Below are 26,223 nucleotides of genomic sequence, written 5' to 3'. Positions count from 1 at the left end.
TGAAGGTGTCACAGGCAGGGGTGGGCGGTGATTGGGAACAAAGAAGATGGTTTGGGATGGGGACTTCTCCAGTTCTTTCCCACTAAGTGCAGCTTAACTTAGTCTTCTTATTTAAAATCTTTCAGATTTTGAAATGAAGTTGGCAGCTTGTGTGCACTTCCTATAACTGCTTTGTTTTGAAAATGACTGTTTGAATCTATGCTTTTTTAAAAAAATGATTTATTATTTATTTTATATGTGTGCACTGTCACTGTCTTCAGACACACCAGAAGAGGGCATCGGATCCTGTTACAGATGGTTGGGGGCCACTGTGTGGTTGCTGGGTATGAACTCAGGATCTCTGGAAGAGCAGTCAGTGCTCTAACCACTGACCCACCTCTCTAGCCCTTGAATCTGTTCTTACACTGAAGTTCTACACCCCAGATTTGTGGTTAATTTGTCTGTTTTAGCTCATTGTCCCCACAGTCATTTTAGTTTCTCTGGTTCTTGTGACTTTCTGGTGTATGCCATTTGATTAGTACTGGATTGAATTAAAATATTATTCATGAATATGGGGAGAGATAGTTTAGTTGTCATCAAATATTTTCATTCACAGGCATGGGGCAGGGCAAAATGATCAGGGGGACCCCTGTTCATCAAATCTCGTACCACCATGGGAATCCATAATTGTATCAGTTCAAAAAATAATTTAACGCCTTTCAAGCTATGGGCATAAAGCTTTCCTTTTTATTTTAACAAAATAACAATGGCTTTATGATTATCTCCCAGGCTACCCCTGCTGTGAATCTTTTGTATCAACTTTCTCGTTATATCCCTGTGTTCTGAAGAACTCAAAGGCTGTTGCCTGTCGAGCTAATAACTCCATGCTTGTTACATACTGAGAGCAGATGGGGCAGGTCCTTCTGGCTTCATCAACACTGGTCCACATTGCCAGTCATCTGCCCTCATGGTGCCTCCCACAGTTTGAGACCTTGACCTTAGGCTGTTTGGTCCAGCTGGGGCTGGAGAGATGGATCATTGGCTGCGCTTCCACAGATCCCTGGTTCGATTCCCGGCACCTCCATGGTGACTCATGACTGCCTGTAGTTCCAGTTCTAGGGGATCCCATAGACTCTAGACTTCCTGGGCATTAGGTACGCAGGCAGTGCATAGCAGGTAAGACACCCACACATATTAAAAAAAACTACAAACCAACACTTATCATTTTAGAACTGTAAACAAAGATTAATATAGGATCTGTTTGCAAGCATTGGGACTGACATGTCTGTCAAAAAGATATTAATTCAGCTTTGCCCTTTGCTACATATATCAAGAGAGTTTGCATTGATCACAAAACATGGCCCAGTTATTTGGTTTTATTTTTAAATGACCTTGGTATGAAATGTGGACCATAATCCTCTTCAAAGGCTAAATATGTTATATTCAACACTCAGCTTTGTTCTGAAATAATAACCCCGCGCATGCTTTCATGAGCCAACTTGGTGACTTTGTATCGGCCATTTAATCTTCCCTACCTCAGCTTTCTTTTCTCTAAATAGCAGCAAGGCCGCTAAGCACTGTTGGTTTTGTTGTAAAACTGCACAGAATAAGATTTGTGAAACATGGCCCATGTCAATCCTGGTGTTTGTTCAAGAAATGCGAGCTGTTATTATCTTTAAGTTTTAATTTAGGTTATTTTAATTTGTGTGTGTGTGTGTGTGTGTGTGGTTTGCATTTGTGTGTTTGCATATGGATACACATACATATCTTTATGAACCAGTGGAGGTCAGAGGGCAACCTTTCGGGTGTCGAGTCTCTTCGTCAATGCTCTTCCTGAAGATTGGATGCAGACTTGGGGGCAAGTTCCCGTGCTCTCCACATCATCTCCATAGCCCACCTCTCAACAGGTGGTCAGTCTTGCCCAGTTCAGAGTGTATATCCCATTAGTTCCAGCTTACGATGATTGCATATGGCTTTCGATACCGACTGTCTCATAATGTCTAATGTTTTCAGGGGGTGGGGACAACATTCGCAGATGGTTTTGCAGATCTCTGTTGCAGTCTCCAATGTGATTGACACGGTTCTAGCTTCCTTAGGCGGAGGGTATCTACAAAGACAATAATCTGTAGAGCAGGTTATTATTATTATTATTATTATTATTATTATTATTATTATTAATCGCCACTCTCAGAGCTCAAACTGCATTTGCTGTAATAGACGTAGCGTGCGCTCTGCCTATGAGTCCAGTTAATTTTTCTCCCGTGCTTTGAGAATGACCTCCGCAGTGTTGGGGGTATGTACTATTACACTGACACCTTTTTTAACCAAAGGAAGCATTTCAAAACGCATAGATGGCCATGTCCTCATCTGAGGTCATTTCTATAGCTTCCTTTTCGAAAGGAAGTATGACTCCTATAACTGTTAACTGCCAGATAGTTATGTAAGCTGCTAGTGCAACCCAGAATCCCTTGCATTTGCCCTGATGCTCATGGCCACCTTGGCCTGGTGATACTATCCTCCACCCTGATTGACCTCTTATCCAAGCCGGTCCGTCTGCTTCCCCAGCAGCCACTACATCGCCATGACTCTAGGTTGACCTCATGCTCTTTCCTGCCTTCTTGCGGACCTGTTAGCTCCTTCAGAAGCTTAAATATTACACCCTGGTTTGGAGAGATGGCTCAGCGGTTAAGAGCACTGACTCTTCCAGAGGTCCTGAGTTCAAATCCCAGCAAACACATGGTGGCTCACAGCCATCTGTAATGAGATCTGATGCCCTCTTCTGGTGTATCTGAAGACAGCGACAGTGTACTCACATACATGAAATAAATAGATAAATCTTTAAAAAAAAATTACATCCTTACAACCCAACAGAACCCACCAGATATTTTTGGTTGCTGTCCTAGTTTGCTTTCTGGCGCTGTGATAAAATGAGGAAGCCAGGGCAGGAACCTGGGGAGGAAGCAGAGGCGTGTGGAGGAGGAGCCTAGCTCTCAGGTACACTTCTCTGACTTTATTTCCATGCATCACACACAGCTACTCTTTTCTTTTTTCTTTCTTTCTTTCTTTTTTTTTTTTTTTTTTTTTTTTTTTTTGGAGCTGGGGACCGAACCCAGGGCCTTGCGCTTTCTAGGCAAGCGCTCTACCACTGAGCTAAATCCCCAACCCCCACACACAGCTACTCTTACAGAGGCCCACCATACCCATCTAGGGATGGTGGATGCAGTCCTCCGCCACCTATTAGCAATGAAGAAAATGACTCAAAGGTGGAGGAGCCATAGGTCATTTTCATCTCCTCTTCACAGGTGACTCTAGGTTCACGGCAAGTTGACAGATGAAGCCCACCGTGACATTTGAGCTTGTTTCCATAGCCTTCCCTTTGGGTGCGTACCACCCTTCATGCTGTCTGCTCTGAGGCCACCAGGGCCAGAATGTTGAGGCTTGAAACTTGCTAAGATCACGGGCATGCTTTGGACTCATTTCACGCCCCAAACCACCAAGGTTCCCGTAGCCATTGGGATATATCTGAAAGTTGCCTACGGGCCCATCACAATGGCAAACCCCAGAGTACAAACAAGGAGTCTGCAAGCCTCTGGTTTACACAGCCGAGCCCTCTCCAGCTCTTGCAGAGGTTTATTGAAAGTTTGAGCTGCTTTTGAAAAATCCGCATTAGGAAGATCCATTTTTAAATCTGACTGAGTCACTGTAGTGTAACATCTGCTTCTGCCTGGGGTTGCAGCCAGATCAGAAGTGGTCTCTTGGCCTCCACATACTGGAGGTAATTATTTCTCAGCTTTGCGTCCTCTACTGTTCTTCCCTCCCACACCGCCACCAGAATGGGTCAGCCTAGCTCTACATCTTCCTGACAGGACAGAAAGGCAGCTTCACATGACCATGATGCAAAGCTCTCAGAGCAAGTGTCAGGACACTGTGAGTCACTCCACAAATGCCCGCTGATACTCTCTGGAAAGAAGCACTAACGGAGAGGTCCAAAACGTTGAGGCATACATCGACTGACAGCCCTCATGGTGTACCCTGTAGGTGCACCTAGGAGGTTCTTGGAATATTACTTATCTTCCTCATTTTGTGATTGTTACTAAAATGATAGTTCTCAAGGGGAGCGCCGATCATACCTTTATATGCCTTATCCTAGTGTCTCACCAAGGATTAGCAGGCAAACTTTGTCTTCCTTTTAGAGATTTTTAAAGATTGTGTTCCTGGCCTCCCGCTTGCTTTGTACAAGTGTGCAGCCCCCGAACTCATCCCCAGCCCAACCCTGGGAAGTTTAAGATGAATTTAGTCTAACGCTGATTAGTTTAATAGGTGTGGGTAGCCAATCAGATGAGCATCTTACACGTAATTCTCTTGATTAGACTGAAAATTTCAAAAACTACGCTGCAATCACGTCTAGATAAACGCATATAATACGAAAAATGATTGGCACGGATATGCTGCGAGGGTGTGAGGATGTGGCTTTATTTAAGGTCACCCTTGCTTAGCCTTGTGAGGGAGGTTTCATTTTTCTCATTCAAGCCGTGAAAAAAAGAATGAGTTTTTAAAAGTTTCATTTTGTGGCCAGTGGGGGAAAAGTTGCCAAGCTTGACCGAGTAAGTTTGACCCCCAGTACTCATATTTTAGGAGATGAGAGAACCAACTCAGTAAAGTTATCTTCCGGGCCTCACATGGTATACATGTGTGTGTACATACACGCCAGCACACATCACACACACACACACACACACACACACACACACACACACACACACACACACATACACCATTAAAACTTCATTTTGGTTCATACCCCTTAGCCAGTGGAAGACCTGCCCTTAATGTGACCTCTCTAAAGGCCGAGGGACCTGGAAAAATGGAGCCCATCAATGAGGCGGACTAAAGTCTCTTGCAACAGCCAACTTTATTCACAGCCTCAGACAGTTTACACTCCGAGGGTTAAGAGAGGTCACGGGAGTGAAGTTCTCATGAGTTCAAGTTGTACACAGTCATGAGGTCTGTGGCAAAACCATATCTTTCCATGGAGGCATATAAAGGATAGTTTAAGCATTTAATTAACTAACAGCAGCCAATGGTAACGAGCGATCTGAAGTGAACTCACTCCTACCTGCTACACCTAGGACGAGCACAAAAATATGTCCCAAGAACTAGTCTCCGATTTGAAGAAACCGAGGTCACTAGACTCCCGTTTTGCCCTTTGGAGGGTTCTCGCAAGCACTTAGAATTCTCCCACCACTTCATTCCCGGACCGGGTTCTGACAGGTTAAGATATCTTCCATTTCGCCTTTCAAGAACCCCAGCTGCAGGCTGGAGAGATGGCTCAGCGGTTAAGAGCACTGACTGCTCTTCCAGAGGTCCTGAGTTCAATTCCCAGTGACCACATGGTGGCTCACAACCATCTGTAATGGGATCCAATGCCCTCCTCTGGTGTGTCTGAAGGCAGCAACAGTGTACTTATATATAATAAATCTTAAAAAAAAAAACCAAAAAAACAGCCTCAAATTTTATATTACTGTGGGTTTTCTTTTTCTATGATTTATGATACATATGTTACCGAGATTTTTGGAAGTTATAAATAAGAATGTCGGGGTTGGGGATTTAGCTCAGTGGTAGAGCGCTTGCCTAGGAAGCGCAAGGCCCTGGGTTCGGTCCCCAGCTCCGGGAAAAAAAGAACCAAAAAAAAAAAAAAATAAGAATGTCTTTTGTGCTTGCCTGAGTACTCCATTTGTAAGTGGAGTACTGTGTTGCTTGTCCGTAGAGCAGATCTCCTCTTGTGTCTTTTCACAGCCCTGTGTGTTTTATACAAGGAAACAGAAGGAAGCCAGCAAACTGGCTGAATCCGCCCCTACCCACCCAGCATACAGTTACCAGGCTCTTGGCTCCCATCCCCTTCCCCGTAACGTATCATGCCGTGGACCCTGGCAAGCTGCCCCTTACTTCGGAAGAAACAAAGATCATGTCCTTAGGATTCTGGAGAAGCCACCAAGCTCTAGGTGGCCACACGCTTCTCCCTCTGCTGCAGTTGGTTGGAAAGGGGCTGCAAACTCTGTTCCCAGATGGCAGCACTGGCTTCGAGTCCTGCCTTGGCCTCTTTTGAACAGAGAGCCTGGTGAATCTGTCTACACAAGTATATACACAAATACACTTGCCAACTGATTTAATTAAACTTCTTCTCAATTCAAATGGTATGTTTGGACAAGAAATTACCAGTTGTAGTCATCCTCTAGAGGAACAGAACCTATAGATTAGTGTACATTCTCTCTCTCTCTCTCTCTCTCTATATATATATATATATATATACATATATAATATATAGTATATGACATATTTAATACATAATACTATAATGCTATAATTTAATATATAATTCTATATACATATATACATACGCATATACACTAAACATATGTATACATATACGCATCTACACATACATATACATATATGTATACTATATTATATATGTATATCATACATTTATGCATGTGTGTATATGTTTATATATACACATATATACACATATGTATATACATATTTTATATGTATATGTATATATGCACAGTATATAATATACACAATTACATATTATATTATACAATGTACATGTATTATATAATATGCATAGATGTATATTGTATATTTATATTTTATATATGTTCATATATAAACATAAATGTATATGTATATGCACATATATTTATATATACATACACACACATATATAAACGAGATTTATTAAGACAGTTTACAGGTTATCTATATTCCAACAAAGGCTTGTCTACAAATTGAAGGTCTACGAATTCAATAGTTCTTTCAGTCCACAAGGCTGGATGTCTCAGCTGGTTTTCACTGTGCTCCACAATCCTGAAGAAATAGACTGTAACGGCAGTGAAAGGGTGAACTTGCCAGCAAGATTGAGAGCCAGAAGCCAGAGAGCAAGCTTCCTTCTCCCATGTCCCCTAGATAAGGCTGTCAGCAGGAGGCGTGCCCCAGATTAGAAGTGTGTCTTCCCACCTCCAAGGATCTGGATTAAAGCCGTGTATCTGCATCTCAAATGATTTAAATCTGGGCCGGGTGTAGTGGCACACATTTTTAGTCCCGGAATTTGAGAGGCAAAGGGGGGTGGTAGATCTGTGAGCTCGAGACTAGACTCAAGTGTTTCAGGGATCCTCTGGGAGCATGCCTACCTTTCATCTCCCCCTTAGCACAGGGGAATCTGGACTGGCCCTAATGGGCACTAAGGACCTAAATTAGGAGGGACGGGGAGGAGGTCACACCGAGAATCAGGCTCAGAGCTGGCCTGCGGGGGTGGGGTGGGGTGGGGGGGACCCTGCAGCAGGCTTTGCTTTCATTTTGATTTTGTCCAAAGCACAGTTATGTAATATTTTAGAAAGCAGAACAGCCATTCCTAACTCTGTATATTGGAGTTACTGTGTAATCTCTTTGGTTTCTCCTATGAATGTATGCATGCATGCATGTATGTATGCATGCATGCATGTATGTGTGTACATACGTACACATGTATGCATCTATCTATCTATCTATCTATCTATCTATCTATCTATCTATCTATCCATCCATCTCTCCCTCCTTTCTTTTTTCTTCTCTTTTCTTCCTTTTTGTTTTAGGGTTTTATTACATATACTTGTATGTATGTGTGCTTGCACGCATGATGTCAGGACACATGTGAGAATGACTTTGATTTGGATTTGGTTTCCTTCTCCAGCCATGTGGGTGCCAGCGGTTGAACTCAGCTCCCTCAGCCTTGACCTTTGCCCACCGATGCAGCCATCTTCTCCCTGGCCTGGAGTATCACTCCCGTGCTGTGAACTTTGTGCTTTCTGCCGGGCACGCTCTGCGCACTGTGCATGCTGAAATGGCCTCGAGTTGGAGACTGACTCCTCCTCCCTCTTCTTCCTCTCTTCCTACCTGGCAGATAGTTCTGTTAACCCCCTTTTTCCTCACAGCCTGTATCTGGTACCCAAACTCTGATTCACCCTTAGCTTCTCTCCGCGTACCCTCCGACTCACTCAGATAACATCCAGTGAGATCCTTGTGCTGTGCTGGCCGGGACAACTCCTTCTGGAATTGTCTTCCAACACCTTTGTCGGTGGCTCTGTAATATTTTCCATCCAGGTTTTGCGCGAACAAACATGACAGTGTTTTGAAAGCTTTTCGTCTCTCCAGAAGGGAGACGCGACAGAAACAAGCCACTGACGTTATGATCCACGACAGAAACAAGCCGTTACCACTGACACTACAATCTTTTTTTTTTTTTTAAATTTTATTTTATTGTATATGAGTACACTGTAGCTGCCTTCAGACACACCAGAAGAGGGCATCAGATCCCATTACAGATGGTTGTGAGCCACCATGTGGTTGCTGGGATTTGAACTCAGGACCTCAGGAAGAGCAGCCGGTGCTCTAACCACTGAGCCACCTCTCCAGCCCGACACTACGATCTTATTTAGGAACACGGCAGCCTCGAGCTCTCTGGTCACTTCTAAGCCTGGATCTCTCATCTCGTCTCCCCAGACCCCGTGCCAGCTCATAAGGATGCACAGGGCGACGCCGACGGTACGCCGGATGACCTCCAGTCTGCAGGGACCAGCCGGCTGCTCCATCACATCACAGATGGCGACAATCCGTTGCTCTCGCCACGATGCTCCATCTTTAGCCAAAGTCAGAGGTTCAACCTGGACCCCGAGTCAGCTCCATCCCCACCCAGCAGCCAGCAGTTTATGATGTAAGGAGGCCTACGTCTTCGCTTCCTGCAGTTTCCCCCAAAGACCTTCATAGCACTACAGTGAAATTCAGCTCTGAAATAGGGCAGACGTGCCCGTGGGTTACTCCGTCAGACCGTGATAAAGCAAGGCTTCTCTCTCACTCCCGTTGGCAATACCGTTCTTTTACCGAGGTGTGGGGGGTCCCAGAGAGAGACGGTCACAAGGATCAAAAGACACGTTGGGTGCTTCGGAAAGAGTGAAGAAGCGTGTGTCTTTGCACACTTCTTTTTTTTTTTTTTTTTTTTTTTGGTTCTTTTTTTTCGGAGCTGGGGACCGAACCCAGGGCCTTGCGCTTCCTAGGCAAGCGCTCTACCGCTGAGCTAAATCCCCAGCCCTTGCACACTTCTAAAGTGTCATTCTTAGTTAGCTCAGTGTGTTTCCCAGGCCCAACAGTAGAGGGAAATATACATTGGCAAGTTTCCCCTTCAGCAGCTTGTTAGGTTCCAGAAAAGTAGTATCCCGAAATAACCACGGTCCTCCCCAGAGTCAACGGGCAGCTAGCATAGCAGTCTCCCTCTGTCCGTGCCAGACGTGACCTCCGCATCGGTCATTGAGCAGCATCCCCCTGTGTGCCCAGAAGTGTTCCCCTGCCCCCGTCTGCTTGGGGTCAGTTCTGGGATCTGTGTTGTGGTCCACTCTAGCTTTGCGCAAATACTTTTGACGCGTAGTAAAAAGGAAGACGCCCCTGGCCGAAGCCTGCTCTCTTTCCATGCCCCTAGCGCCTCTCCCGCGGCTTAACTGCCGTTGTTGAGTTTATCCAGGGATCATGGATGATGAACAGGGCGGGCAGAGTGAGTCACCGCAGTCGCATGGAAATTTGCGGGTCATGTTGAGACTGTGGAAATATTGTCTGGAGAGAGAGCCACTCCTTCTGACATATTTGAAAGGGTTTCCCTATGTCAGAATAGTTAACTACCCATTTAAGGCTTGCTTTGAAAACGCCATTAGGTGCAGCTTGCACAACCTGTTGAAGGGCGCACCTCAGCAGGGCCTCTCTTCTGAGTCCCAGGTCGGCCTCACTCTGCTTTGAAATATGCATCTCTTGTGCTGATATTTTGACGTTTGTATACAAAAGAGTCCCCAACAAGATCATCAGCCCATATTGCATGTCACAAGGTCAGAGGTCAACCCAAGGGATGACTTGGTACACTAGCCGCGTAAGGAGCTGCCGCCTGGAATTCTGTGATCTCCCAGGGTTCAGAGGTCAGGCAGCCATGCTCACTGAGACCCTTTCTGAAACTCTTTGTCCGTCTGTATAACCATGGCAGGCCACGAAGCTCTTCCCGATGCGGTGGTGGGGATGGCAAGGAGCCCCAGACCATTACGCAGCTCACTAAGCACATCCAAAGCCTCAAGAGGAAGATTCGGAAGTTTGAAGAGAAATTTGAACAAGAAAAGAAATACCGCGTAAGTACCCCAGGGTTTAACGGGAAGGCCCAGATTGTGTCTGGGAAGCATGCCGGTTTTTCTTGGGTCTCCATCCCTTGGTTGTGGCTGCTCCCTTCCTTGCTGGAGGACAGCTCTGTATCCACTGGTCACCCATACCCCACACCAAGAGCTGAGCTTAATTGAATCCGATGGCGAGTCTGTCCTGCTCTCACCTGTAGGCAGCTAACCTCTGTTAGGAGACTTCCCACTCGCTATAGCTCTTATTTCCCTGGTCTTTCTGAGCATCCTTATTGACACTATGTTTTCTTTAATTAATTAATTAGTTAGTTAATTAATTGACTTTACATGCCAATACCCCCCTCACATAGATCCTTTCCCCATTCCTCCCTTCTTTGAGAAGTGGAGCTCCCATCTGGGTATCACCCATTCACTACTCTCCCCACTTAGACCCCACCCCCTGCCCCCGGCACATCAAGTCACTGCAGGACTAGGCACATCCTCTCCCACTGAGGCCAGATGAGGCAGCCCAGTTAGGGGGACAGGATCCACAGGCAGGCAACAGATTCCAAAGGACATGCAGGACAGGAGCTTATCATAACTGCCCTCTGAGATGCTCTACCAAGCAGCCAATGGAAAGCGATGCAGAGACCCCACAGTAGATGGGATCTTGTGGAAGAGTTGGGGGGAGGATTAAGGGACCCCACGAGGACAGGGATTCCGAAGGAAGACCAACAGAGTCAACTAACTAGGTTTTCTAGATCGAAAATTTGGAGAGCTTCCTGTTGCACTTCCTTCACCCCTGTGCTGATAAGAACTTTGGGACCCAAAACATGTTCTTCCTCGTAACTGAAGAATATAGTGATGGAGAATTTTGGGTTCTGTATGTTGGTTTTTTGTTTTTTTTTTGTTGTTGTTGTTTTGTTTTTGTTTTTGTTTTTGTTTGTTTGTTTTTGCCATGAAGGGACTTCACGGTGGGTGAGTGGTGACTTCTCAGGTGCTACCTGCCGAGGCCACTCACTAAAACCAAACAGAACCATCTTTCTCCAGCAGACCCCAGTCCTTCTGTGGGGCCAGCAGGGTTACCAGCATGGCTTTGTCTTCCCTCACACACGAAACCGCAGAATCACAGAGAAGTGTCTGTTTGACCAAAGGAGCCTATGTTTGCTTTCTTGGTGACCAAAGAGTAGAAAAAAAATTCAAGTTCACAGGGAGTTGCATAAAGACAGTGTGGGTCTCTGGCAGACAGCCCAGAACAGCTTGTTATTAGAATAAAACAGAGCAGGGAGCAATCTCTCAAACATCTTGAAATATTGAAAGGCTCCCTAAGCACTCGGTACAGAGGCAATCGGAAGGTGTCTGTGAGCGCGTGGTAAGTTTTGCAGCAGAGCGATGAGTGGGTAGTGGTCTGTTCCTCCCTTCCTGTCCTGCGTGGCTATGGCTTTGAAGAGAGAGTTTAGGGAGGGGCATCTAGTTTTATAGGAAGGGCGCCATCAGACTGACTTTTACGGCTGTCTGAACCAGGATGCTGCATGGTTTCCACTGAGCAGTCATGACTACTCTCTGTTCACGCAACAGGGTTGCCTCTGCCTACCGTCTCGGTCTTTATCCCGCAGATAAATAAGCCCCGATCCACTGAAGACTTCTAACTAGCTGTGAGCTATCTTTTGAGGCTTGGAGCAGTAAGTTAACAGAGAACAGACCTGAGTGGTGGTGTCGTAGGGTTCTTAGTGTCTATCTTGGGTAGCCCAGTGTTCTGGTAGGAGCTGGTTTCACCTTTGGTCTACTAGAGTTTACCAGACCACCATGATGGACAGCTCTGAGTGACAATGGGGAGTGACAATGGGGGTTCTATTTCGAGCTCGTTAACACCTCTGCCTTTCCTGAGTCTGACTGTTTTAGATTGTAATCCAACACAAAGCCCTGGCAGCCTCCTGTGTCTGCACACGCTACTTCCTATTCTGAGTCATACAGCAGTAACTGAAATTTGAGGACACTCTTGAAGGAACCAGTGTGACCCTTACAACCCTGCAGTGTTGGCTATGAAGGGAGCAAAAGGTCCTAGGTATCACCAACCTTTTAATCTGTCTGAGCAATACAAGCAGGCCACATGATGGGCTCTGTCTTGGGAGGAAAGGAAGGGGACCTGTGCACGTTAAATATGTACTGGGTCCCCACCTGTGCTGTGCACATGCATTATTTTTTTCTAAATCTTATGGCCACTGATGGTTGTCTGTCTTACTTAGGGAATTTCTCTTGGCATCTTTTACCCTGCCTTGAGAAGCTTCAAAGGCAATGAAAAGACAATCGGTCCCGTCACTCCCTGCCTCCTAAACGCATCCACACATGTACCCGCCCCCACACACATGCACCTACATGCACCTGCCCACATGCCCACATACACACGCATGCACGCACCTATCCATGCATACACGCATGCACACAGGCATGCACGAACAGAGGACAGGTATAGATGCTAGAGCAGTAGGCAGGGAGGGTTGATAATTCACTACATTAGTGTTTACCTTCCCCCCCCCACTTCAGTCAGCACCTTATATATCCTAGGAAATGGCATCTGGTTGTGCCTCTTGTCAGGTGCCAAGCTGTGGTCAGAAGCCTGGCAAGCCACCTGCCTGCTTTCCTTCTCATCCGTCGGACAGTGGTGTTACCAGCCTGCTGGTTGTTTCTGAACCTTAGCTCCTGCTGGGCATCTCGGCTTTTGGGATGTCTACATAAACACGTCTTTCTGTCTCTGCCAAATGTAGCCCTGGTTAGAAAGGGCAGTTCATCCAGATGTTCACTATGTTCTCTCTCTCTCTCTGTCTCTCTCTGTCTCTCTCTGTCTGTCTGTCTGTCTGTCTCTCTCTCTCTCTCTCTCTCTCTCTGTCTCTGTCTCTGTCTCTCTCTCTCTCTGTCTCTCTCTCTCTCTGTCTCTCTCTCTCTCTGTCTCTGTCTCTCACTTGGTTTTTCAAGACAGGATTTCTCTGTGTAGCCCTGGCTGTCCTAGAACTTGATTTGTAGAGCTGGCTAGCCTTGAACTCACAGAGATCCACCTGCCTCTGCCTCCTGAGGGGCTCAGATGTTCACTATTAATAGAACACCTTCGGGGTTGGGGATTTAGCTCAGTGGTAGAGCGCTTGCCTGGGAAGCGCAAGGCCCTGGGTTCGGTCCCCAGCTCCGAGAAAAAAAAAAAAAAAAAAAAGAACATGTTTAAACTGGGCAGAGCCAGCCAGACTTTTTCTTACCCAGTGACTGAAGAAACAGGCCCAGAGAGGTGACATGAATTTAAAGAGTCACACAGCCAAGAACCTAGTTAGGACAACTCAGGTCTTTTCATGGTCGACCAGAAGTCTTTCTAAAGTGTCTTATGAATGACCTTTCTTTGTAGGAATCTCCCACAACAGTATCTGCAACAGTAACCTGGTGGCCTCACTTTAATCACCCCTAACAAAGCCTGTAGTTGTGAGTTTGGGTGTCTGACCATAGATAGACATTTCCATTCAGGCACAAAGAGGCCTAAAAAAGCCGTTATGAATGTGTGGAAACTTCGGCGGCTTGGGCGCCATCTTCTACGCAACCTGAAGTTAACCTTAAGAGAGCTTCCCCAAGGGCAGAACCATCAAAAGAAAATTCATTTCTGCAACTGATTTCGGGCTTTCAAGTACTTTGCCATAAAATCCAGCTTCCGAGTCCTCCTCCACCCTGCGGATAGCAAAACACTTACTACCCTGTTGGTCACTGGCTTGAGCTCCTAGTGTGTTTTGTGTGTTTGGTGTATTCCTTTGGTGGTGTGTCGGGTAGATCCAGTGAGCTTCCCTTTTACCTGCGTACACACGTCCTTAGTCTGGAGAATCCTCTGAGGGTTCTAGAGTCCAAATGTAAAACTCGGGCTGTCAATATGTCTAGACAGCTAAGCCCAAAGAATTAGGCTTACACACCAGGGTTCTAAGCATAAGGCTTCCTTCCGGAGACCCTAAGTGGGATTCCATTAAGCAATGTCGTGTCCCATGTCGTCCCCCTCCTTCACTCCCCATGACCAAAGCTTTGGGCAGCCCGTGTCTCTGTCCATGGTTCTGGCAGTCTCGGGCTCCATCACGGGAGGGGCAGTGACTTTTCCTTCAGTCTTCCTTTCCACCTTGTTTTTCGATGTATGTTTCTGTGTCACCCCATAACTGACGGGATCATTCGCGGTGAACACAAACTCTTGTGTATCAGATGATGTCATGCAAAGCTTTTGTGTGTGCCTTTGTTAAGTACCCTGAATGTGCTCTGCCATCATCCTGCGTCTCTCACTGAAGACATCGCTCTGGTCGCACATCTTATGGGGGGAAGTGGGTCTTCACGGAGTGGCTATTAACAGTGCAGGCACAGGTACCTCTGTGAAAGAGGCCTCCCAGCCCTCCCAGCCAAGTTCCTAGGGTCGTCTCAGGTGGGGGTAACTCTCTTGAGCCTGCTTTTAAGTTAGCATGGTAGCTTTGGATGGAGATTTACATTATGATCTGTGGCATAGAGGGAAAGGGTATGTTGCCATATTTATTCATTCATTCATTCTTCATTCACTTTACATCCCACTCACTGCCCCCTTCCTGGTCACCCCTTCCCATAATCCTCTCCCCAACCCTCCCCTTCTCCTCTGAGAGGGTGGACCCTCGTAGGTATCCCTCCACCCTGGCGCATCCTCTCCCACTGAGGCCAGACAAAGCAGCCCGACTAGGAGAACATATCCCATGGATAGGCAACAGCTTTTGGGACAGCCCCTGCTACAGTTGTTTGGGACCCACATGAAGACCAAGCTGCACATCTGCTACATATGTCCAGCCCATGTATGCTTTTGGTTCATGGTTCAGTCTCTGAGAGCACCAAGGGCTAGGCTCACAACCAAAAATATTTTGCCAGTTTTAATTGACTGATTTCTCTTTTCTGGGGACAGTTCACTTTTGTGCTGAGAAGGAATTTGGAAGTGAATGATCTGACTGGCAGAGTCACACATCTCCCTCCATGTGTGTGAGTGTCAGTGAAGACACATGCAGAATTCCTTTGAGGGTTTGGCGGGAATATTCCTGTTACCACCTGTGCTGCTAGTGAGGATAAGCCGGTAACAGTAACATTTACCGTCTGACCTATCACTTCTGCATTGTTCAGCATGCACCCAGAGCTGCTTTCAGTGTTTCATAGATATTAATCCACCACAGGAACTCTGTGAGGGAGACACTGTAATCCTCGCATGTTTAATATGTGAGACGGCAGAGCGTGGAAAAGCTCAATCATCTGCCCAAGGTCAGATGTGTAAATTTCAGTTTCACGCCAGCTCAGTACCTTGGTACCAATAGTGATTAGAAATAGGGCTGTTCCCTCCCAGAGCAGCTATTGGACAATTATCAGGTTTCAGAGACCGTGGGGGCTGCTTTCTTGAGCTCTAAGGACATGACTGGTGGGTACCCAGCCTCCCAATTGGTTAGTGTTTCCCTGCAGGGCCCAGTCCTAAGCCACATATAAAGCATTCGTCTTTTGTATTGTCATCACGCTCGTCTCTATTGGCAGAGTATGACCTGGCAGTGGTATGGGTGGTGGATGGTTTATGACTGAGGGTAGATGGCGGGGTGCACTGGGATGGGTGGAAATGTGCTGGGTGCCTTGGCATGCTTTGGAATAACGCCGGTGGAGGAACAAAGGTGCAGAGCAATTCCACTCACGGGAACTTTGCCCCAGTGTCCAGGTCGACGTGTCTCTGAATTCCCTGCGTGGCTCCGCTGTTTAACATTTTCGCTCTTCTTTTTTCCCTCGTTTCCCTCTCCTTTCCTCTCCCCTCCTCATCTTTCTTCCTCCCTTCCCCCCTCCCCCCTCCGCGCTCCCATCCACTCGGACTTTCCCCTCCCTCTGTAGCCGTCACACGGGGACAAGACTTCGAATCCTGAAGTTCTGAAATGGATGAACGATTTGGCTAAAGGGCGCAAACAGCTCAAAGGCAAGTGTCTCTTCTCTCAGAGAGCACCGGCTATAACAGTGTAATGTTCAGGGCAGTTGCAGTCCGTTTCCACCCGAGCCTTCCTGAGCGCTGGGTTCCTGCCTGCACTGAAGCTCCATTTGAGGTGACCCTACACATCATTCAGGCGCCTTTAATAAACCTCCTTACGAGAGAGACCTGGGACCTCCAGCCGACCTGTGGAGTTCTAACTCCCCTGGTTACTAGACTGTTAGAAACAAAAACACCCCAATCCACTTCCCAGACCACACAGGTGAGTGTGCTAAGCAAGGCAGGCAAGGCATGTGGCTTAGAGGTGTTGAGCCGTGCAGATGACTTGGCTCCCGGACTCTGGGTCCAATCCTTTTTTTCCCCTGTCCCTTCTGGGGTGTCACTGTATTATCAATGCTGTAGGCTCAGAACGTTATTTTCTTCCTCCCTTTGTTCTGTAACTCAATACTTTAAGGTAAAGGGGGAGTTGGTTCGAGTTTCTGGAAGTTCCAGGATCAAGAACCAGAGGGGACTGGTAATTAGATGGTAATGGTGTAGCACGCTTGTGAAACATGCAGCCTTTAAACCTCAAGCTTGGCGTGGTGGCTTATAATCTCAGTGTTTGGAAAGCCGAGGCAGGAGAATTGATAGACTGGGCTATACAGTCGGTTTCAGGCAAGCATGCCCTGCAGCTAGATGCTGAGTCAGCAACATTAAAACAAACAAACAAACAAACAAACAAACAAACCAACCATAAAGCCAGAGCACAAAGCTAGATGAAGAAAGGGAGCCATAGTATATAATTGAAAAAAATTTATATAATTGAAAAATCAGCGTAAATGGTCTTACTCAAACTCAACTTCTTGCTGTGGCATATTCTGAAATGCAATTCCCTGGTAAGCCCTAGGCAGGTTTTTTTATTTTTAATGTCTACAGTTGCATAAAGCCACATTGTTAGAATGGTGGACTCTGGATTTTGAAAATTAACGAGGCGGAGAGAAGTCTCAGGGTTTAAGAGTGCTTCTCTCTCTCTCTCTCTCTCTCTCTCTCTCTCTCTCTCTCTCTCTCTCCTAGAGGACCCAAGTTTAGTTCTCAGAACCCTCACTGCTGGGCGGCTCACAGATAGCCACTTGTAACTACATGCACATACACAAACAGAGAGAGAGAGAGAGAGAGAGAGAGAGAGAGAAAGAGGAGGAGGGGAAGGAGGGAGGGAGGGGAGAGGGGGAGAATGTGTTAGTTAAATCTTTGAGGGGAGAGAGCATTAGATAAAAATGAGAAGTGTGACAAGTGTGTGAGCTGGAATTTCCAAAACCCCTCTCTTCTCTTCTTGTTCCTGAGTTTTGCATATGGGATGCATGGACCCCTGCATTTCCAGAGGCCTTACCTTTTTTTTTTTTTTTCAAAGATTTATTTATTTATTATATATACTGTAGCTGTCTTCAGAAACACCAGAAGAGGGCATGGGATCTCTTTACAGATGGTTGTGAGCCACCATGTGGTTGCTGGGAATTGAACTCATGACCTCTGGAAGAGCAGTTGGGTGCTCTTAACCACTGAGCCATCTCTCCAGCCCGAGGCCTTACCTTATATACAGCTTTTACCATGCACACCCACAAACTGCTCCGTAGAGAATTTCAACTGCTACACTAGGCAACAGTGGAAAGCTGGGGGCAGGGGAGAGCAGGTCTTCCTCCAGAAGTCTGTTGCCATCCAAATCTGAATTCTTGTCTCATATGGTTCTCCCCACGAGGGCCGGGTCTCTGGGGCTCTGTCTGCATGGCTGTTGGAGCGCTTATGATATTGGTCATGGTTAAGGCTGACGTTACAAGCATTGCTCATACCTAGGGAATCCATGAGAAGAAGCCATGTTTTAATTTGGGCCAGCGAGTCCTTTCCTGCTCATGGTGACTCCGGGCATTTCTCTTAGAACTAAAACTGAAGCTGTCGGAAGAACAAGGGAGCACTCCCAAAGGCCCTCGGAGAAACCTGTCCTGTGAACAACCTCCAGGCCCCAGAGAAAATGGCAAGTCGGAAGCTGTGGGACCCGAGCCAGGCTCCTCTGGTGAGGAGACTTCAGATGCAGTGATGCTGGAGAAGAGAGAGCAGATCCCGCCCCAGGATGATGTGAAGGTACCTCACTGCCTTAGCACGGGGTGGCAAGGACGACATGCTTTTGGTCTCCTGTCAGTGCACTTCGCCACCAGAGTCCTGTCTGTTTGACCTGCTCAATTCCTGGTGGGTTAATGGCTGTGACTTAGGACTGTTGCTATGTGATCCTAAAATGTACCACTTGTGGAGGAGAGGTGTGTTGGTGGACGATGGTGAGGATGGGAGTCTCTGCTCCACCAAGTTAGGACATAGACCCAGGCAATAATTGGCAAAGAAACACTCCAGTCAGGCCCCTCCCCAAATGGTAAAGTGTCATAAAGAGGAGAGAGTCATCCAGTAAGAGTTTCATGCCCTAAGAATAGAGCCGTGATTTCTAGGGAGTGATAGGTAGGGATCAAAGATTCCAGCTATAGATATCCGAGGTTTGAAATCTGAGACAGCTGGGCTAATGTTGTCAGTGAGGTATTAGGACCCATAAGCCTAGGGCTTAGCAAGAAAAGATTATATTTTATAAAGGAAAGCAACACTTACCTGGGTAATCCCTTCTTGTGATGCTGTCTGCCAGGCTAAGGCCAGGGGAGCTTTCTTGAGGTCCCTCCTGTATCAAAGCTGAGGCTGATGTGGTTGACCTTTTATTTCCTATATAATAGCAGGAGTCACCTTGTCACCTCTCTAATACCCTCCATTGCCCCACACCCATCATGTCACTTGCACAGAAAGACTATTGCCTGTTCAGAGTGTCACGGTGTCTACACATAATAGGGACTGGGTATGCATTTGCTTGACAGAATTGGACAAGTGAATGATATTCAACTCCGAATGAAGTCCTGTGGAGAAGTGTGATCGCTTTTCCTATTCTGCCATGAACGATCTGGTCATACAGGGACAGGATCATATATACCAGATCTTAGAAGGCTTCTATGTTCTGCTTTAGTTTTTTTCCCTGAGTCTTGTGTACTGCAGTACACATGGGACCACAGTCACTGCCATCTTCCTTTTTTCCTTTTATGTTTGAGAAAGAACCAATGTGTCCTGAGTAATAAAGGGAGATCAGTAATGGTTTGCTCACAGGCTGGTATGTTGTCTTTAAACACATGACTAGCCTATCCCCCAATCCCAATGTTCTAGACTTTAATGATGGCCAATGGGTAATGTACACATAGGCACATCTCGGATTTCCTATTGATTAGTATTTCCAAGGGGCTTTCTTGTATCTTAGAGTTAACTTGTCCATATCTGTCTAAACATCTTAGTCAGTATTGATGTCCTCATGATTGATTGGTCAACATCCTCTGACAAGGCTCCAACTCCCAGGGGTCTCCTCAGCTCTTAATTAGTCCGTGGGTTTAATCCATTGATGATGTCAGTAGCCTCTGTCACCTTTCAGTAGAGCTACCAGCTGGAGAACCAAGACATAGCACATGAGATTTTGGGTGGGGGACACTTCATATCCAAACCATAATAGTTGCCGATTGATGCAGACAGTTATACATTTCCAAAAGGATTCAAGGGCTTGTCATGTAAGTTCAGATAAATCAAGACAGAGAAGTCACATCAGGACTGCTGTCCTGGACTGCCTTTCTGCTGAGAGTTGGGACACAAGAACTGGCTTAAATAGACAAGGATTTTTGGTAAGCACTGTGCAAGGAATGAAGGAGACACACGTCAGAAGGCAAGAGGAACAGTCCTTCTTGAACAGGGTTGACATTTAATCAAGAAAGTGGGCCAGCCAAGAGAGCAGCAAAGAAGATTCCAGATAGAACTCCCCAGTATTAAGGCTGTGTCAAGGGAAGAGCTTTGCGTATACCGAAGAATCTCAGGGGTGGGGGCTGAGATATGGGGCAGCATGAGATGCGGTCAGAGTAGCTGTGGCCAGTGGAATGACGCTGGCCCTCTCGGGCTGTGAAGTGGAGTTAAGGGGTGGCCAAGTGGGAACAGAAAACCGGTACGAGATGATAACCATTTAAAAGATCTGATTATTGTGTGAACAAACCACCCAGCATGCCTTGGTCATTGTAGCGACATCGGCCGAAAGACAGCATCCTCAAAGCCTATTTTAACTGGAACAAAAGCACATGCCGAAGATTTACACTGGGGGTTCTCAAGACCTTCTTAATACTGCGACCCATTAATGTTCCTCATGTTGTGGTGACCCCCAGCCATAAAACCGTCTTCGTTACCACTTCCAAACTGTAATCTTGCTACTGTTATAAATTCATGACGTAAATATCTGATATAGGGTATCTGATAAATAAACTCCCAAAGGGGATCTCGACCCACAGGTTGAGAACCAGTGCCTTAGCGGGAAGAAAGATGAGGTAGGATCCATGGAGACCAGTCCGGTTACCGACATACCAGGACTATGAGAGGTGGCAGATTTTGGTGTAGCGATGAAAATGTTAACAAGTGACATATGCTGGGGCGCCTCAAATTTAAGATCTCCGAGGGACTGGGTAACCAACCCCTCCTTGTTTGCATGGGGCTTTTGTTGCTTGAGCACTGAAAGTCCTCGGTGGTCCTGAGCAGGCCGGGATGGTCGGTTGGCCTCCTGTGACAACTGAGTGAAACGAGTCTCCAGACGGGAACCTGAATGCTTAGAAACCACCCCTGTACAAATGGCAGAAACTCCAGCACCAACCAAATAGTATTGAGTGGCTTCATGAGAGTCAGAGTAGGTCTTCCAACAGCCCCGGGAGCTTTGCAGTAGAGCTGAGCCTTTTTTTTTTTTTTTTCTTTTTTCAATGTATTTACTTTTATTCTTTTTTTAAAATTATTATTATTTTTTTTTATTAACTTGAGTATTTCTTATATACATTTCAAGTGTTATTCCCTTTCCCGGTTTCCGGGCAAACATCCCCCTCCCCCCTCCCCTTCCTTATGGGTGTCCCCCTCCCAACCCTCCCCCCATTGCCGCCCTCCCCCGAGCTGAGCCTTTTAGACAGAGGTTTCTGCCGTGGAACATGCGGGCTTTGATTGCACATTTCAGTACCACTCCAGAGACGTATAACACGGAACCCTAGGGGGCCATCGGGAGGAGACATAATTATAACATCTAGCTTGTTCCCTGCCTCGGTAACTGTGGCATGCCAGTTCATCTCCGGAAGTCCAGTTTCTTAAACCTTGAGTGGAAAGATGACGTTCATCTAGCCTTCTTGCCATATATCTAAATCAAATTAAAAATGGCCATGGTGAGTGATTTTTTTTTCTCTCAGCCCCAGACGTTTCGGGAACGTCTTGCATTGGTGTTTAGTCAGAACTCACACTGAAGCCAGTAAACACTATGGTACCAGTTCTCAACCTGTGGGTCTCAACCCCCTTGGGGGTTACATGTCAGGTATTCTGCATATCGGATATTTATTTACACTATGATTTATAGCAGTAGCAAAGTTATAGTTATGAAGGAGCAACAAAATAATTTTATGGTTGTGTGTGGGGGAAGGGGGGTCACCACAACATGAGGAACTGTATTTTTTTTTTTTTGGTTCTTTTTTTCGGCGCTGGGGACCGAACCCAGGGCCTTGCGCTTCCTAGGCAAGTGCTCTACCACTGAGCTAAATCCCCAGCCCCATGAGGAACTGTATTAAATCAGAGCAGGATTCTGAAGGTTGAGGACCACTGACATACAGCATGACCTTGTTCAGATATTGTGACTCAGCCTTTCCCTGCAAATCCCCCTCTGTGGGATGATGTCACGGGTGAGGCAGGTGCAAGATAGAATGAGGCCTGTCATTGGACGAGAAGGACGGATGGGCGGGAGAAAAGTTTGAAGGAAGAGGAGGAGACAGGAACGGAAGAGGGGAGGAGACAGCAGAGTAGGGAGGGGGAGGGGGGACCCAACGTGGAGGCTGAAGTTAAGATTCCACGCTGTACCTTTACAGGTTGTTATGAATGTTCTTAAGGGATGGATGTGTACAGGGCTTTGTATGTCTAGGTGGGCAATTATATCTTATCAGTTGGGTCAAAGGTTATTGTGTTGTGTGTTCTTTTTTTTTTTTGGTTCTTTTTTTCGGAGCTGGGGACCGAACCCAGGGCCTTGCGCTTCCTAGGTAAGCGCTCTGCCACTGAGCTAAATCCCCAGCCCCGTGTTGTGTGTTCTTTTTATGTAGCGATTTAAGTGTAAGAGAGTGTACGGTGGCTAGTTTGGGCCACCAAGGAGTTGGGATGTGTGTTTCTGGCATGGAAACCTGCCTTGGGAACTAGATGGGTAGAGCGATTGCTGCCAGGCTCAGATGTGATATGAAATGGAGCAGAGCGGGTGAGACGCTTTGCTGACTGAGATTAAGATATCTAGCAGATATTTTGAGGCACTGCAGTACCAGACCTAGAGCGGGTAAAAAGACAGCGCTATATTTTTATAATTTTACACCATCACCCTCCTTTACTTAGGGATTTTGTGTTTTGAAAAAGAGATAATCATTAGAAAAATCATTGGAAACAAATCTATTTTCTTTTTCTACTCCTGTATGTTGCTGGCCATCTGCACTACAAAAAAAATGTTTTCTCTTTTTAATTCGTGAAGGGAATCACACTGAGTAAGATATGGCTCACTAATAACTATCTACACTGTCCACATAAACTAGCCAGAGAGCTATCCAGGGTGATGGGTGTCATTTTCTAGGTCACTATGAACAGATAAACCCCAATGATACCAGTCAGCCCTCCCCTCTTCTGCTGTGGAATGCGGCATAAATGGAAGGGGAGGTTAAGGGAGAGAGAGCTCTCCCAAAACGCCATTGGGTAATATCTGTCGGCAGCTCGCTCACTCTGCCATGCTGACAATTCTTCACTTCCCAGGCCGCTCGCCTTCTTAGGCCTGGCATTGCAACCGGGAGGGAAGATAGCATTCCAAACTGCCACAAAGTTGCTAGCCCAGATGTTTTCTTTCTGGCGCTGGTCAGGAGGTTACTTAGGACAAATCTGCTGGAGCTAAAGCAGATTTAACCTTGCGTTTGTTTTCCTTTTAAATATACTCATTCCTCCACTCATACTTCTAAATGTGCTTTTGCTCAGGGAGCTCGATAAAACGGACATTTTCCTCCTCTGGATAGGAAACTAGTGTTGTTATTTTGTTGTTGTTCTTTTAGGACTTGGTTGATATTTCTTTGTGTCTGAGGCCCACAGGAGGGCTGGCTTCACATGATTGTTTTTACTTGGAGATTAGTCAGTGACAACCCCAGGAGTAAAATCATTAGCATGCAGAGGACATGTGTGTATTGTATGCGTATCTCAGTCTTTATCTACTATCCAGGGATACTAGAGCCTCCTTGTTCTCATACATGTGTGTGTGTGTATACACATATATGTATATATGTATATGTACATATATGTGTATGTATATATATATGCTTTTTAAAGCTTCTTTGTACTTGCGTATTTTTAATTTTTTATTTTCTTTTAAATTAAAATACATTTTCATCACATAATTTCTCTCATTCCTAATTCCTCCTATGCTGTCGAGTTCCTGTCTCTGTCCTGCACCCTCTAAAACTCATGGCCTCTCTTTAATTAACATGTGTGCACGCACAGACACACATGCACGTATGCACGCAAGCAGGTGTGTGCACACAAATGCATCAATACAGTGTGCCAAGTCCATTTAGTGTTGCTTATGTGCATGTTTTTAGGGCCGACCACTTGACCAATTAGGGGGCTCATCCCTAGGGATGACTAATTCTCCCTCTATATTTGTTAGTTTCCTGTAGCTCTGTCCTGGGGTGGAGCCCTGTAAGATTCCCCTACCCATGTTGTCTATAAACTGGTGTGTCCGTTGTTCAGGCCTTGTTTAGCCTGCCATAGGGTTGAGATTACATGGGTGCAGTTTTCAGGTCATACCTAGAAGACATAATCTTGCAGCAGATGTCATGATCTCCCTCCCCCCCCTTTTGGTTTATCCTAGAAACTGGGGTGGGGGCATATAGGTAGAAAAACCACAGTCGAATTTCAGAAGAGACCAATGCTCCAGGTACATTGTTGTGCTTTCTAGAGAATGTAAGTCCCAGGGAGGTACTGAAAAGAAAAACTGTTTTTTGAGCTTACATTTATATTTTCCCTCTTAAAATGTATTAAAATCCTATGGACTTCATATTGACTGAATGTGGTGTGTGTGTGTGTGTGTGTGTGTAAAGATGTTAAGAAAATGTTGAAAGAGTGAATTTGGCTAGAAAATTAAAGGCGCTTAAGGGTGTGAACCAAAACTAAAAGACTTCTACAGTAAATTCTCTTTCTCCTGAGAATACAGAGTCTTAGGTTACAGCCTGGTGTGTGTGTGTGTGTGTGTGTGTGTGTGTGTGTGTGTATGCTCATAGAAGATCATATGTAGCCAGGTCAATGGTGGTCTTTAATTCCAGCACTCAGGAGACAGGTAGATCTCTAAGTTCAAGGCAATTATATATATATATATATTTTTTTTTTACATACACACACATATATATATATATTGTATACACACACGCATACACACATATGGAGATTACTAAAACTTAGAATTCTTTGTACCTATGAACTTCTTAGTAATCAGGACAGGGATACGGTAGATAGTGGTAAGAAGCCAAATAATATGGCGGCATCTCGGGCCCCAGTGAACCTTTCTTTGGGCAGGTAAGACTGAAACAGAAAAGTTCAGGTCCCAATATTGAAATAGGGAGGTTCACAGAGCAGGGAGATCAACATGGACCAGGGTGGCTTGTAGCTCTGATGGGTGACATCCTAAATGTCACCGGGGAGCTATGTTCTTTTGTCTCACGTCTCTGGGAAGACAGATTGGGAAGGCAGAGTTTTAACATTCTGTAGTAGGTGCGTCCATAAAAGACCATGCGGGTGACTATGTGGTGACTTTGTTTCCTCCCATACCCCACCCTGAAGAACCATTGGTTGAGAATGGAGGGAAGGCCGTGTGTAATGAGCATACAGTAAGTTAGTGCATGAGACAGCATGTGGATATGTGGGGGACAAGGGAAAAGAGGGGCTTGGCCACTTTGGATAGATACGTGGATAAGCAGACAAGAGAGACATTGACTTTTTATATGGAACCTGACCTGGTACAATGGTGTGTAGGGATGTGTCATGTGTGACGGGCACAGAACACATCGGTATACTAAGAGGCAGGGAATTGCTTTAGTTGGAACTTGAGCGAGTCAACTGGAAAACCTGCCTGCCTCTGGAGAAGCCTGGAAGCAGCTCTGAACCTCTAACCCCTTTGTTTGAATTAGTAAGGCCGTGTGCATTCTATGTGTGTAATAGTGGGCGGATATCTGTACCCAGTTTGTGTTCATAAATATAATCACCAAAGTCCAAACAATATAATTGTTCAGAAGAAAAAGTGATAGGTCTTGATTGGTCACTTAAAGGTAAATTCGAGGTTTAACACTACTCGTGTTTTGCAGACTAGTCCACAAAGCCTTAGGGTCCAATTTCTGTGCTCGCCCCCTACCCCTTATGGGATTTTTTTCCTAGGAGAAATGATGTGCAGCAGACACCCTCTTTTTACTTCCTTCCCATTAATCACTGCTGTGTTCAAGTGCTCTGATCTCTGCGGCTTCCAAACATGACCCGTTGTTGTTTGGCCTTAGGGAATGGACCATATCTCTGTCCATACCGCTTGTCAAGCTTGTATGGGTTCTGGGATGGCTCCCCATCTCGTGGTGGGCACAGGGAGAATATTGTCTGAGGGAAAAAAATCAGAATGCATTTTCTATTTTTCAGGCAACTAAGCAAGACAAGAACCCCGTAAAGCCTCTTTATGACCGATGCAGAGGTCTCAAGCAAATCCTGTCGACACCATCCCTTATCCCAACGATTGTAAGTAAAGATGGTCGCACTCTCTGGAAACCTTGAGTAGCACCTCAAATCGATGTTATTTAGTGCCATGGCATAGACCGCACCATCAATGTTAACAAGTGGCCTTCCTAGCTGTGTATAGTATGATCTCACCAGCTCCTATGGTCCTCACTAGCCCAGTGCTTAACAGTGATGGCTACCACAAACTGCTGTGAAACAGAA

At 45.9% G+C, this 26,223-nt stretch overlaps 1 protein-coding gene across 11 annotated transcripts in view; it reads left to right on the top strand.

The window, feature by feature from the left end:
- The window catches only part of Fam13c (family with sequence similarity 13, member C), a 122,183-nt gene that overhangs the window by 89,010 nt on the left and 6,950 nt on the right, over window positions 1–26,223 (top strand). For all 11 annotated transcript variants that reach the window (NM_001399503.1, XM_039099240.1, XM_039099238.2 and 8 more), the window contains 5 exons: window positions 8,524–8,734; window positions 10,043–10,181; window positions 16,044–16,125; window positions 18,044–18,246; window positions 25,927–26,022. In NM_001399503.1, coding sequence (NP_001386432.1) covers window positions 8,524–8,734; window positions 10,043–10,181; window positions 16,044–16,125; window positions 18,044–18,246; window positions 25,927–26,022 — 731 coding nt within the window. The remainder of the gene's footprint in view (window positions 1–8,523; window positions 8,735–10,042; window positions 10,182–16,043; window positions 16,126–18,043; window positions 18,247–25,926; window positions 26,023–26,223) is intronic.

Source organism: Rattus norvegicus, chromosome 20, assembly GCF_036323735.1.
Source record: "Rattus norvegicus strain BN/NHsdMcwi chromosome 20, GRCr8, whole genome shotgun sequence".
In the NCBI taxonomy this organism is placed as follows: domain Eukaryota; kingdom Metazoa; phylum Chordata; class Mammalia; order Rodentia; family Muridae; genus Rattus; species Rattus norvegicus.
Note: the sequence above shows the minus strand (reverse complement) of the source record. Positions and strands in the feature narration are given on the sequence as shown.